The sequence below is a fragment of the Takifugu flavidus genome, chromosome 3 (assembly GCF_003711565.1).
Source record: "Takifugu flavidus isolate HTHZ2018 chromosome 3, ASM371156v2, whole genome shotgun sequence".
NCBI lineage: Eukaryota > Metazoa > Chordata > Actinopteri > Tetraodontiformes > Tetraodontidae > Takifugu > Takifugu flavidus.
The window spans coordinates 1,495,078-1,508,961 of record NC_079522.1 but is presented as its reverse complement, the minus strand read 5'-3'; the positions used below and the strand labels follow the sequence as shown (position 1 = coordinate 1,508,961).

General features: G+C 47.8%; 2 protein-coding genes across 3 annotated transcripts; both read left to right on the top strand.

Annotated features, from left to right (window-relative positions):
• Positions 1-191: 191 nt before the first annotated feature.
• Positions 192-9,761, top strand: dtx4a (deltex 4, E3 ubiquitin ligase a). 2 transcript variants are annotated; one of them, XM_057026288.1, is made up of 9 exons: positions 192-450; positions 966-1,180; positions 2,395-3,553; positions 7,008-7,069; positions 7,156-7,317; positions 7,394-7,455; positions 7,565-7,885; positions 7,973-8,062; positions 8,167-9,761. In XM_057026288.1, exons 2-9 carry the CDS (start codon positions 973-975, stop codon positions 8,395-8,397), a joined length of 2,295 nt encoding a protein of 764 aa, XP_056882268.1. In that variant the 5' UTR covers positions 192-450; positions 966-972; the 3' UTR covers positions 8,398-9,761. The 2 variants fall into 2 exon arrangements, with proteins under 2 accessions (XP_056882268.1, XP_056882269.1); XM_057026289.1 differs by lacking the exon at positions 192-450 and adding an exon at positions 584-743.
• Positions 9,762-10,671: 910 nt separating this feature from the next.
• On the top strand, positions 10,672-13,554 carry msantd1 (Myb/SANT-like DNA-binding domain containing 1). The gene is made up of 3 exons (XM_057028172.1): positions 10,672-11,464; positions 11,556-11,843; positions 12,283-13,554. Exons 1-3 carry the CDS (start codon positions 11,211-11,213, stop codon positions 12,572-12,574), a joined length of 834 nt encoding a protein of 277 aa, XP_056884152.1. The 5' UTR covers positions 10,672-11,210; the 3' UTR covers positions 12,575-13,554.
• Positions 13,555-13,884: the final 330 nt, after the last annotated feature.

Here is a 13,884-nt window from a genome sequence, read left to right as displayed (position 1 = left end):
CTTTCATTTTATTTCTGTTGGTTATTCTTTTATTTGTTTTCAAGTATGTCTCACAATTAAAAAAAATATGCTGACAATTTAGAAGAAATCATCAAAGCTGCTAATATTTGCAATAGAGCGAGGTCCAGATGCGAGACGTCGGTCATTGGTCAGACGGAGCACTCGATCACATCTGATTGGACGTGGGAGGCCTCCGTGGCGTGGGAGTGTTCACGCACGCGAATGTCAAATACTCGCCGGCCAAATTATTTTTCAGTGGTGTGTGAAAGACCCGCACGACCGAGACGTAATGGACGAACAAAGGAGTGAGCTCGAGTAAAGTGAATTGGGATCTAGCTGCAGCTGAATGCCGGGGTTTCGCCAGCAGATGTTCTCACGGTGACCAGATGGATCACAGAGCAGCCGAACTGTGCAACAAAGCAGCCGTTTGACTGGAGCCGATCTAATCCGGTAAATATCTAATTTACTCTCCCTTCCAAGAGCGCTTGATACGGACATTAGCATCGAAGCCAGTCTGCCACAGCTACACCCACTTCACGAGTGCAGATTTCCAAGTTGCATTTTCTTCTCTCACCCTAACTTGATTGTGCCGGAGAAATGATTTCAGTAGACGTCACTCATCTGCATAGGGAGTAAAATGCAACCATCCTAAACGGCCTTTTGCGCCCTAAAAACGCTCAATCCTTGCCGGGCCATTAAAGGACCACCTAGTCGCTGCCTAACCCAAACTGCAAACATGGAAGGTACAGTGTGCATGCAGTGTCATCCCAAAAATAGACGTGTATACGTTCATATCCACTGATAGGGGACACATCTAGGTTGCAAACCGTTCAAGATGGATGCAGCTCCACTGTGCGCAGGGATGCACGGCAGCGCGGCAGCAGGGCGTCTTTAAACACCAGCATCTCGGTGCTTTTCGCTTTCATTTACGCCTCCGTGTTGTTGTCGCTTTGTCACCTTTGCAGGGGTAGGATGTTACTAGCATCCGCCGTGGTGGTATGGGAATGGCTGAACGAGCACGGACGCTGGCGGCCCTACAGCCCGGCTGTCTGTCATCACATCGAGGCAGTCATCCGGAGCGACCCGCGCTGTGGTAGCGTTGTCCTCGGCCAGGTGGACCTGCGCCTCTCGCCCTACATCATCGATTTGCATTCCATGCACCAGTTCCGACAAGACACAGGTGAGCAGCGAAGTGGAGAGGAGAGGTGGAACAATGTGGCTGGGCCTTTTTATTTATTTCCGCACGGACTATTCACGCCTTTGTGCCACTTCTGCAGCTAAAGTTGACGCTTTAGGGGGCACGTTTGATGTAAAGTGCGGCAGAAACGAGAGAGAGACTTTAAAAAGAGATTTGGAAGAAAAGCAGAGAGGTGTGTGAGACGGAGTCATCATTTATCAGATCTAATATTCATTTTGTGTTTTTTGCAGGCAGGGATTAGTACAATGTCCACACATTCAAGTACATTTCTACTTTAAATGATCACACTATCGTAGGTTTTAGTCCCTTTTCTTACATTTTGCTGCAAATATGCAACTTCCAATCTGCAAAGTGGCGGCGCATGAGGAAACTTGTTGCATGTATTTGATGGTACACAGTAAAGTGTATGTATAAAAACAGAGTGCACATTTTTAAGGGATAGCAGAAAAGAAGGAAAAAAGTCCCTTTAAACTTTGCAGTACTTGAGAAAAATGTACTGGGGCTAGCAAAGAGGGGAGTTGTCAGATGTCTAACTTTGGCAGAGACCCCCTCAGTCTCAACACTGGCTGACAAAGGCCTTTGTGTACTTTGTTTTCCAAACCCAGCAGAAGCTGAAATGTGGGGGGCTGGGTGCCCCCAGACTAAATAGGAGACAGGGAGGAGGAGAAGAGGGAGGAGAAGGGTGGGAAGGAATTTCAGAAGTCTGAGGTCATGGATGAAACTGGGTCGATGGGAACAGACTTCATGAATGGACTCCTGTCCAAGGTTATCACCAAACGGCGCTGCAGAAGGTGATTAGAAGAACGATGTCCTCGCTCTTGCGTCTCAGTCTCTCAAACGGTTTTCATGCTCGGATGTGTTACATTTAAGTTCCTCCGGAGTCCCTGGGAAAGCAAACAACAGCCAGTTTCTGGTCAGATCAAGGCTGCCAGCCAATCAGAATTCAGAACAGCGTGTGCTGTTACCAGGGGAAACCTGTTTGCCCAAATTCTTAGCAAGCAAACACAGACATGTTGAATTTGTTAGAGTTGCAATGAACTTGTCCACGTGAATTAAAACACCAGCTGATCCTGACAAACTAAGCCCCATGATTCCAACTAAAACGAAAAAGCAAAAAAGAAAAGTTCCTCTTTCAAGTACTACTTCAATGGAAGGAAAACAAATGCTAAATTCCGTCGTCTATCTCCCTGCTCCAGGAACCCTTCGACCGGTTCGACGTAGCTTCTACGACCCGAACACAGCACCGGGTCAGGGCTGGTTGTGGGAGTGGGAGAACGACACCGGCAGTTGGACGGCGTACGACACGGAGGTGGGCATCGCAATCCAGGCCGCACACGACCGCCAGCAGTCCTGGCTGGACCTGGCGCCTCTGGGCTTCTGCTACCTCATTGACTTTGAAAACATGACCCAAATCAATGGGCAGACGCAGCGTTGCCGACGCATCCAGCGCCGCTCCGATCTGGCTTACCCGCTGGTGTCTGGGCCGCTTCCAAAATCCCACCACGCCTGGGGGCCCATGTCCATGCCCAGCCAGGGAGGACTGCTTGGGGTGGATGTTTCTGGGGCTGGCATGGGGATCAGGATGAGCAGCAGCGGGACTGGAAATGGCAGTGCGTACCCCAGTGGGGCCCTTCCTGCGTCTGCCATCACCTCATTGGGGCAGCCCTGTGCCTGTCAGCAGTGCATGTTGGTGCTCAGCGTCAAAGCAGGAGCCATGTCGGCTGCTCAAACTCTGGGCCGGAGACCGCCGCAGACCAAGCCGCCCAGTCCCAAATTCAGCAGTCACCAAATCCCCGGAGGGTCGTACTCGTTAACCCTTCCCCGGCCACCTGCCCTATCCCGCTCCTTTTCCCCTCACAGGACGTCTGTAGTTGGGGCGACAGGTGGCTACACCGTGGATCCCGGAGGTATCGTTGGTGGGAGCAGCGTCGCTAGCGCCACCCTTGGCTTTGGCGGTGGCTTCAACAACTCTTTCTCCTTCCTCAACTCGGCCACCGCAGCCCTGTCCATCTCCTCCACTCGGCCCCCTCCTCCGCCCCTGCCTCCTCCCCCTCCCCCTCCTCCGCCCTCCACGACACTCGCGTCCGCCTCCACCTCTGCCTCTCAACCCTCCACCTCATCCTCCCTCTCCACTTGCTCGACCGCCCCAGCGGCTCCCGCTCCGGGCCTACCGCTGATCTCCACGGCCTCCTCCACCTGCACGCCCTCACCTTCCGCTCGGGTCCTGGGTCCCGTGTCCTCATCGGGTGCCGCCTGTGCCGCGCCTCTGCCGCCCAGGTCCAGCCTTGCTGGGCTGAGCCGACCAGCACTGCAGCGCATCGCAATGGCCCAGTCACGTGCTCTTATTGCCTCTGGGTAAGTAGCCTGAGAGTCCCTCGAAAGTGAAGCCAAAGCATCACATTATTAGAATTAGCTGTTAGCATTTTGTTGCCGCAATTTTGTCAATATACCGCTTACAGAGACCCGAAGCAAGTTTCATTTTCAGTCGGAATTTAATTAGTTTAAAGCCCTGATTAGGGCATGTGACATCAGCCCTCATTAGCATGCACAAACTTTTAATCTTCATGACAAAATCCATCTGGCAAGTTCATTTTATCGGGTTAAAAAATGTCAATAACACAATGAAGAGCATTCAGACCAAACAATCTGTGCTTTCACAAGTGTTTCACATTCCAGACATTTGTCATGCAACCAGTTAATGTAGAATTATCCTCATTCACACTTAACCACACACACGCACACACACACAGAGTGAAATTCTTGTTGTCTTTATTTCTAAACGCTTCAGGCCTGTTTGCCTATGAAAAGCCTGGAAATCCTTTGCAGTTGTGCGTCTGTGTCCATGACACTGCAGTTATTTTCATCTGGAATAACTTTAGACCATGCGGGATGTCTCCATGATTATGGAATGTGACAGCTTCTCAAAACAGGACCTTGGTTTTGCAACTCGTGACAACAAAACATTAGTTTTTCAGTTGCGTGTCGACAATAGATTTCTTATACTGCTGTTCTAAAGGGTCGAAGGAGGAAGCAGAAATATGGATAGTTGACTTTTTTTCCTTTTTGCGCACACGGTTGTATTTGTTTGGGTTGGGGGGGCAAGACCAAAATGTCTGGGGGCTGTTGTAAGAGCCTGAAACGCTCACATGGTTTGAGACGTCAGCGGATCACTGTGAACACACACAGACTCGGATTCCAGATGTTTGCGAGGCTGTATAATGTGCCCAGGCACATGTGCACATGAATGCCTGCTTGGTAGAGTGTCTGCACGTGCTCGCCTTGCAGAGCTCCTCGGCCTTCGCAATCTGCGCATTAGTCATCCAGCTAAACCTGGTATTAATACCAAACACAGCGGGATTAATATTCTCACTTTGGTAATCTCTCCTGTGTGTGAGGCCACTCGCCCGTTCTTTGGCCATATCAGCCGAACGTTGCGCTTCAACTGCCATCATCTTTTCCCCCCGTGTCCATAACTGCCCCTGCAGGGGCATGTAGCGACGTCCTGCACTGAGTATCTTAGCATGGGTTAGCCTTTGAAGAATGCCTGATTCTGGTTTAGGAAGAAAAACACATTAGAATAAAATGGCATGCCGGGCCACTAGGTGGCAGTGTGGTCCCTGTCTTAGTTGAATATGGCGAGTCAATCCGATGCGTTTACACACCCTTCAGTTGTCCAGTTAGGGCCCAAGTTGTGTTTTCATGGCAAGAAAAGTCTGATGTCCTCCACCGCTGCTTGTCAGCCCAGTCCCCTGCAGACTGAGCCGTCACCGCCCTCCCCTGGCCAACAAGTTACCCTTGAAGTCTGCAAAATCTCAGTCCTTGAGTCTTCTTTATATGAAGAAGAGCATTAGAAAAACACCGGTACTTTGAAGAAATGATCCTATGTTCTATTTAATGCACAGAATGACCAAACTTGTAACAACGACACCATGAGGACGACCATGCCAACGTGGATGGGCCTTTATAGACTTTAATGCTGTGGTGGAAATGCAGTGTTATTTGGTGATTTTGTCATGTAAAACTGATCTGCTTACTGTCTCATTACCTGTGGTGCAATGGAACAGATGGTTCCCAGAGAAGCTGTTTGCAGATTAAAGCTGTGACAAAAGTTTGAACCCATGCACACCTGTAGCTCTCCTTTATCCTCCTGTCTGCCCACTGGGAAAAATCCACTTTCAGCATTTTTGCTTTTTTAGCCTTATGTCAGTCTGGACTTCAGGTGTGCACGTCTCATGTTGTGTAGAATCACATCCAGTCATAGTTGTGTGCGGTTATGCTGCAGATTGGGTCCCCCCCGGTCAGCAACACCCAGTGGTCCAGATGGAAGCTGCGCTAATGCTACCAGATTAGCTGCGGATCAGGAAAACGTGACAGGATGACGTTGCTGTCGTTTCCTGCCCTTTCTCTGCCGCACCTTCGATCATATTGCTCTCACTGACACGTCACTGTTAGTCATCTCCTCGGCCCCCGGCTTTGACCCAGTTCTGTTACTGGTTCACCTACAGGCGATGCAAACGTGACAGCTAGCAGGATTAGCGTGTTAGTAAACACATCCGAGTTAAAGAAGTAAAGCGCAGCAACAGCCGTGTCTGCTTGGCATCATTCAGGACTCTGGTCGGGACAGGGTCTATATTTGATGTAGAAAAAAACACTTAAGATGAGTCTGACACATACACAAATCAGAATTTTCATTATAAGGTTTCATTCAAGGACGTTATAATTATTGAAAATCAAAATATCTAAATGCTCGCTTGTAAAAATGTGATTAAATTCGATTAAACAGCAATTCTTTTGTAAAAGTGTTGATAAAGGATATATCCATCCAATAATATGTACATTTCCTGCTGCCTTCTAGACATTAGAGCACATGTGGACAGTCAGGACTATAAATGACTAAATTAAATTACAAGACAAAAATGACATGAATAAACTAGCTAGACAAGCTGTTAGCAGTGCTCTTAGATTAAGAAATTTCTATTGAATTAGTCATTTAAACTTCCAGCAGGGAGTTAAAGGACTTTATAAATCCTACATTTAAAAGCTCACAGGTGTTTAAGAATAACAAAGCTTCACATAAGTGAGTGGACAGGCTGTCAACCTTATGGCAGAGTGACGTAGCACCTGACAGGTAATCCCACTCGTGATGCGTCTCCGGCCTGCAGCAGTTTAGCCAACAGATGGAGGCAGGTGGATTAGCCTTATAAAAGAACGTCGGAGAGCTTGAGCACAAGCAGAGCAGCAGAGGTCCTGACCAGGTCCTGTTCAAGTCGACTGCCGCTGGAATATCAGAGAGCAAAATGACCATTATCCGAACTGGCAGACCGTAAGTGGACCAGCAAAAGTTTAATACCGTTGGCCGTCGGGTGCTTTTAATACGATGGAGAAAGGAGTCGGCGCTGTTGAAAATCATTTATCTTTTTGCTTTCCATACTGAAGGTTGTAATCCTTTAGGCTAACAACTACAGTATATCTGTCATTTAAAGGGGATTCCTTTTGTCATTGTTGTATTCTGCTGTGATCACGGGATAGTTGAGAAAAGCTGACGAAACGGGCAACGTCGACGCAAAGGTGTAAAAGTCGAGGTGCTTCTTGATGTGAAACGTCAGTCGGCAGGATGTCAAGTGCCGATAGGGAACAGCTGTCTGGTTTTTGCGTGACTGACTCCACAAAAGCTCCTTAGCCTGCTTGGATGGGCTGAACATATGGTGCTTACAGGTGCCTCAGCAGAGCCGGACGTGGCCCATCTGGGTTGGAGTGACACCTGGCCGCCAGTGACACAGTTCTTAACACAAATTTGTTTTCTCTTCAGAGTGCCAACTGTTCCTGTGAAGAACCTGAACGGTTCCAGCCCTGTGCACCCTGCACTGGCAGGTAAAGACCACTTTGATTGTCTTTGAATGGCTGGAAACCCACTTGGCAGGGCTGTAGGTTAACCCCCCTCTGCTGGGTGTTGGTAGGAATCACGGGGATTCTGATGAGCGCGGCAGGACTTCCTGTCTGCCTGACTCGCCCCCCCAAGCTTGTGCTTCACCCTCCGCCAGTCAGCAAGAGTGACATCAAGCCCGTCCCGGGTCTGGGCCACTGCTGTCGGAAGACCACGAAGAAACAGGCTCGTAAAGGTGGGTTTGAGACGCTCTTTTTCTTCTATGAGCCTTATCCTTACCCCATCTTTAACGGCGTTTTGTGTTCTTGTAGGCAAGACTCCAGAAGAGGTGGTGAAGAGGTACCTTCAGAAAGTCCGCAATCCACCCGAGGAGGTAAGCTCTTTAGAATGATCTTGAGCTAAGAATGCAGTCTAAAGACCGTAATTCCAAGTTGCACATCAAAAGAACGGTCCTAATTAAAGCCTACCCTGACCTCCTTCAGGATTGCACCATCTGCATGGAGGCTCTGGCCGGACCTTCAGGCTACAAAGGTCCTGGCGTCGGAGGCATCTCGCGAGCCGAGTCGGTGGGCCGGTTGGTACAGTGTGGCCACCAGTACCACCTCCAGTGCCTCGTCGCCATGTACAACAATGGCAACAAGGACGGCAGCCTGCAGTGCCCCACATGCAAGACTATCCACGGAGTCAAGACTGGCAACCAGCCCCCAGGAAAGATGGAGTACCATGTCATTCCCCACTCCCTACCTGGCCACCCCGACTGCAAAACCATCCGGATCATTTATAATATCCCTCCAGGCATCCAGGTAGTGTCTCCCTGATGTTTTTGCTTCTAAAGTAACCGGGGACGTGTCCTCGTAGAGGATCTAAGGAACTGTGTTATTGGTGTTTAGGGTCCAGAGCATCCAAATCCAGGCAAGCCCTTCACTGCCCGCGGGTTCCCCAGACACTGCTACCTCCCCGACAGCGAGAAAGGCCGCAAGGTACAGAATCACAAGGCTTTTGCATTTAGTAGTTATTTTTAAATGAAGTGGGCTTTGACTCATGCCCTTAAACATATGGGATGGCCTCTCATCTCCTCCTCTAGGTTCTGAGGCTTCTTCTGGTAGCGTGGGACCGTCGGCTAATTTTCTCCGTTGGCACGTCCAGCACCACCGGCGAGTCCGACACCGTCATCTGGAATGAGGTTCACCACAAGACAGAGTTTGGCTCCAACTTGACGGGCCACGGTTACCCAGATCCGGGCCACTTGGACAATGTCCTGGAAGAGCTAAAGGCGCAGGGCATCACCGAGGAGGAGTGTTTACCAAGAGACTGAATCCAGAATGTGTCAAACGATGCCAGAGTCTCCAGACGTGCAAACCTGCAGCGGCAACCGCAGCTGGACAGTGTCTCCAAATCTAAAAAGAACCAGGAGACGACTTATCACACGAACAACTTCAGTAAACTCTTGACGGGAAGGTTACAGAGAAGGTTTGGGCAGTGATGTTTCTTTGACGGCTGCATGAGTTGGTGCGGACGGGAAATCGTGGTTTCCATCTGGTCCAGCGAGATGCAGGAGCACTGTGCACAAACATTTCAGCGTTAGATTAAACGGAACATTTACTGTATACTGTGAGGATTCATATCATGAATGTAACTACATGATTTTAGCTTAGCACTGCTACTGCTGCTATGTGGAAAGAAGAGGGTGGAAAAGGAAGATGGAAGTGAGGTCAATATTTGTAGTTCAAAGGCAGAAGAAACTGATAAATATTTCAACTGTATAACTGGATATCTGAGCATGACTATTTGCTGACCTCTAGTGGTACTTTTACAGAACTACATCCATTTTTAGTTAGTTTTTTCCTTAATGAAAATGAATTGTTGTATAATATCAGTACTTGATATCTTATGTTATTCTTTCCATTCAGTCATTTTTTTATATCTATAATTTTATTCTGCATTTTGTTTTGTACAGTGTCTTTCTACGCATTGGTGTGGCATGACAAACTGAAGTGTAGGCTGAGGTCGACAGTAGTCTACCAGAGTTTGCCTGACACTTTTTTATGTTTACCCAGCTTTTTTTTTCCTTTTAAAAAAAAAACACATTTTCAGTATTTTCTATTTGTTATTGACAAACAGACATTCCTTAATTGTCCTGCTATCAGAGCATGGGTGCAATTTAATAGCTTCTGTCTTCTTGTATCTGCATCGATGTTAAAGACTGATAGAGGATAAGATAACCTCCCCGCAGCCACCACCCTCCTACGCTAGGGGGAGTCGAGTCCCCCCCCCCTCATGAAAGGCTTAGGTCAACCCTCCCTGAGCTCCGACTTGCACAGTTCTTTCTGCTCGGTCTCAAAAATGCAGAGGACGGCTCGCGTCTCCCATTTTTGTGGTCTCGCACACACCAGCCTCAAATGCTAATCACACTACTTCATTTTCTTTCCCTCGTGTTTATGTTACTTTTATTTTTGTCATGAGCAGCTGCAGAAGACTCTAGTTTTGAAACCAGCTGATTGTGATTGGGTCCGCCGCGGACCGCTTTAACACCTGACGGGCAGCCGTGCGTGCTGATACTAATGTAGGCTGACATTTAAAAAAAAGTGGTACTGATATTTCATGTATGAAGTGTACTGTATGTGTGTTTATGTGCACAAATTTGCATTAAACATTTTTTCTAAGGTTAAAGGAGAGAAAGTGGACTTCATGCCTTTATTCTGTGGCAGCCGTTGATATTTCCATGCGTGTGTGTTTAACAGTGGTTCCTTTTTGCAGATAACCCGATTTAATGACTTCTAGGCTTGAGGGCCGTATGACCAGTTTATCTGTAGATTAGTCTGGCCCTTGGATTAATAGTCTGGATTACTTCTAATTTAATGAATGAAAAGGTGTGTGTGGATAATCAAGCATAATTATAATGGACCCCAGCTTCAGGATTCATTCTGGGAACCCGGTTATAAAAGGTTGGGCTAATGGGAAGAAAGAAACCAACACTTATTCTCCATCTCGTTTGCCAGTTTTGTTTTAATTGGACAGTGAAGAGGACAAAACTGCCTTTCACATAAACTTTCGATAGCGGGAGCGTCGAGTTTGGCCTTGAGCCGTAGATGTGCTGGATTCGCTGGAGTTGACGCGTGGCGCTCAGGTCAGCAGATGGGGGTCGATGGCGTGAGGGGGCCAACAACAACCGGTGGCATTTTCAGAAAGATGAATGTGACTTGGGCTGATGCAGGACGAAGAGTTTCCTGTGTCAACGTCTGCTGCAGGAGATGCGAGGGGGTAGAGGAGGAGGAGGGGGCGTAATATAGCAGATTAGCATGCTTAAAATGGGGGGGTGATCCCGTATTACGAGGGGGAGGGGGTCATCAACTTGTTGGAGAAATCCTTCCTGGGTGGGGGGTCTCTTATCCACAGCCCACAGTTGGGAAAGGAGGTTTTTTTTGCTGCATCACAGGGGTTCTTATTATTATCATCAGTTGCCTTTTTCTTTCCAATGTCAGCAAATACCACACAAAAAGAGGCTTTTGCTCTGCTTTCAGGTCCAAACTGCAGACTCACGGTCCCCCCTCCACACACACACACACACACACAACTCATCCTTCTCTTCATCTGGTCTATTATTAAAAGCTTTTAAACGGAGCAGCGGCTCGGCTGTCTGCCAACTTCGGTGCTTGGTTGCCTGGGAAACACATACCGGTGGTCTCTGCTCTCTTTTTCTTTTCTCACCCCCACCCATTTAGAAATAAGCTCGTGTTTCAAAGCCGCTTGCTGCCGCGTTCACTCACTCCGCCGCCTTTCAGCTAAAAGCTTTTTGTGCTGCCTGTGCTGCAACATGGCGCGGAAAGGGGAGCAGATGGGAGTGGTCGGATCAGGGGGAGGGAAAATGAAGGGCCTCCCTCACTGTTGCCAAGGCAACTTGATGTCACAGTGACATCACACGCCACTAAAAGCTTTTAACCGGTTTCCTCTCCTGCCTTAGGCCCCATTTTGAGTCCTCTTTCAGATTGGCTCAAGGGGGGAAGGGCAGAGTCCAGGCTGTGTGTGTTTGTCACCACACGTGTTGGAACAGTAAAAAGGCTTTCAAATTAACCCTTTCAAACCACTCTGCAAAGGCAGCCTGCACGGGCCAACAGAGCGGTTTCAAAAATGGCCGCAGATGACAGTTTCAGCTACCTGATGCCAGGCCACAGCGAGAAGCACAGGCGGGCCCCGAACTGGACAGACAGCGAGATGAAGGCCCTGCTGTACGTGTGGGAGGAATACCACAACGAGCTGAAACTGAGCAAGAGGAACGCCAAGGTTTACGAGAAGATGTCCCAGAGGTTTTTCCACCTGACTGGAGAGCAGCGCTTCAAAGAGGAGATCAAGATGAAAATCACCAACATGTCTTTCCAGTACAGGCAAGTGCGGCAAATGTTTCAGCTGCGACTTCGGACTCCAGCTGCGGGGCCGTTTTTGCTTTTATAAAACTAACTAGTTTTGTTCCAACAGGAGACTTAAAGCCACGGTTGGGAAGAGCGGAGAGATCCCAGACTGGCCTTATTACAAGGCCATCGAGAAGATCCTGTCCAAGCCTCTGGAGAACGGCCGGGTGACCTCGTTGGAATTCCAGGCCTCCGGGGCCGGACCCTCCACCTCGTCCCAGTCCACCGACACCCTGGTGACCGAGGAGGGGATGGTGGGGTTCCTGCCCGAGTACACGGGCTCCTCGGATGAGATGGAGATCAAACAAGAATTTGACTCGCTGAGCTCAGACAGCGAACACACGCAGGGCTCCAGGTAACACGTTACGAGAGGCCGCGTTGTCTTTGACAGAGCTGCTCACGAGGGGCCCACAGTTCTCTGAAGGGGGGTTAGTCGTGGCGGCCATTTTGAATTATGGTCACCAATCTTTGATTACCGAACAAAATCAAAATCAAAAAAATGTTTTCAGATTAATTTACAAGCGGGACCCACAAATTATTGCAATTCTCATCTGGTGTTCCTGCTCTGGTTGCTTTTTTGGCTGAATGGACTTTATCAAAGATGAACTTTTCATGTTTATTTTCAGCTAAGATTTTAAGTTCCCCCAGTGTTTTCCCAGGGGGTCACATATCAATAAGGTTACCAATACTAAGCACCAGTTACCAACCTTTGTTCCTTTCCTTTATATTTAATCTCAGTACTTGGATTATAATCACAGTTTTAATACCTTGTACTTCACTTTGTGCCCCCCCAGCTCTCATCCTACGTCGGCCAGGCGAAGACAAGCCAGTAAACAACTGTCCATGAAGAAGAAGAAGCTGCGGCTGATGCAGGCCATGCTGCAGCAGCAGAAGAGGTCCAGTCGGGCCATAGAGGAGACCTGCAGGGAAGTCCATCGGGCCCTGAAGCAGCAGAGCCTCCTGCAGCTCCAGTGTCTGCAGCTCCAGGAGCGCATGATGAACCTCCTGGAGAAGATGATCCAGCTTCCGGCCTCCCCAGCAGCACCGTGGGGTCAGAGCGGGGTCAAAGACTCAGGGAAGCCATGAAGTATCAGCCAGTATCAGCCCTCTAGGCTTGGAAAAACTGTGGTCTTGCCACAAATTTGACCTTGTTAAAAAAACATGAGAGTATTTTATGGATTTTAGTTTAATTTGAATTATTGTTAATCGCGTTGCAGATATCAAAATGTAGCTGTAGAGAAGTAGAAAAATACTGTTGCTATTTCTTTTATCAGCTGGAAAGTCTTTACCAGATGGTATTATTGATGAAAAAAGACAAATGTTGGTGTTCTTTCATTGGGTGTATAGAAGAGGAGCAGGGCCACGTGTGATATGTCCATCTAAAATGAATGAGAAAGGCTCATTTTTAAAATGAAAATGTCTTTTTGTCTTAGTTCTAACTTGAAAGTCAAAATTGACCCTTTATAAAATCACCTTTTCTCTCAGAATTCTGCGAAACAACTGTGTTCATTAGGAAATCAGGAAACGCAATTTAAGAATAGACTTTAAGGTGCTAATTAGGAACGGAGGTCTACATTTTGAGAGTTTCAGGTGGATCACCAATGAAAACAAACATGATAGGAAACATGATGTTTGGCTGAAGTTCTAAGGCAGAATTAAACGGGTCACGTCTGTTTCTTTGACATTCAGCCATAACCTTGTTGCATAAAACATCAACCTAAGGAGTGGTTTCGCTCTTGAATGTGTCAACACAGTTACATATGTAGCATCGAGAAGCAGGAGGTGAGATGTGACTAATTCATAGCTTTGTTGTAGGAAATGGCAAAACACAGATTTTATCTCCAATGTTCCATCAATAATAATCTCATTTAGTTGCAATAAATGCAAATAGGTCTATTCTTCCATTCATATCCAGCAACTTCCAACGGGCATCTGTCTGCACTTTAATTTAAAATAACGAGAGACAAAGGAAATAAGGTTTTCTCCTTGGTGGCACTGCTCTTTTAGGAATGTCAATAGCATATGTAACAAATGCATTTCTGTTGAATAAAACAACACAGTCTGCAGCAACGTCTCTGTTTCACAAACACTCCTGAGGCACAGAGCTGGCATCGTATGTCTTTTTAACTCTGTTTAAGAGGATTTGGAGAAACTGGGGATTGAGTTAGTCATGGCAATTCAGCTCAAGGACATCTGTTGTGTGCATCTCCATTATTATGTCAGTAAAACATATATCAATACAATACACCAGCCTGGGATTGGAAAAGCCATGTGACCGTGCAGCCGTTGGAGCCCTTTGACCATGCAACTCCGTCTACGGTCTATTTACAGAGCATGAGCATGTGTTTGATGCTGCTTGAAGCAAGGAAGCGACAACAAGGCACCTATATGGTATA

What these genes read in the sequence shown, in the direction of transcription:
- dtx4a (XM_057026288.1), top strand. Translation starts at nt 973, where the DNA reads ATGTTACTAGCATCCGCCGTGGTGGTATGGGAATGGCTGAACGAGCAC. An exon ending in GAAGAAACAGGCTCGTAAAG is followed by an intron (nt 7,318 to 7,393) that starts GTGGGTTTGAGA and finishes GTGTTCTTGTAG; the next exon opens with GCAAGACTCCAGAAGAGGTG. An exon ending in TCCGCAATCCACCCGAGGAG is followed by an intron (nt 7,456 to 7,564) that starts GTAAGCTCTTTA and finishes GACCTCCTTCAG; the next exon opens with GATTGCACCATCTGCATGGA.
- msantd1 (XM_057028172.1), top strand. Translation starts at nt 11,211, where the DNA reads ATGGCCGCAGATGACAGTTTCAGCTACCTGATGCCAGGCCACAGCGAG. An exon ending in AACATGTCTTTCCAGTACAG is followed by an intron (nt 11,465 to 11,555) that starts GCAAGTGCGGCA and finishes TTGTTCCAACAG; the next exon opens with GAGACTTAAAGCCACGGTTG. An exon ending in GAACACACGCAGGGCTCCAG is followed by an intron (nt 11,844 to 12,282) that starts GTAACACGTTAC and finishes GTGCCCCCCCAG; the next exon opens with CTCTCATCCTACGTCGGCCA.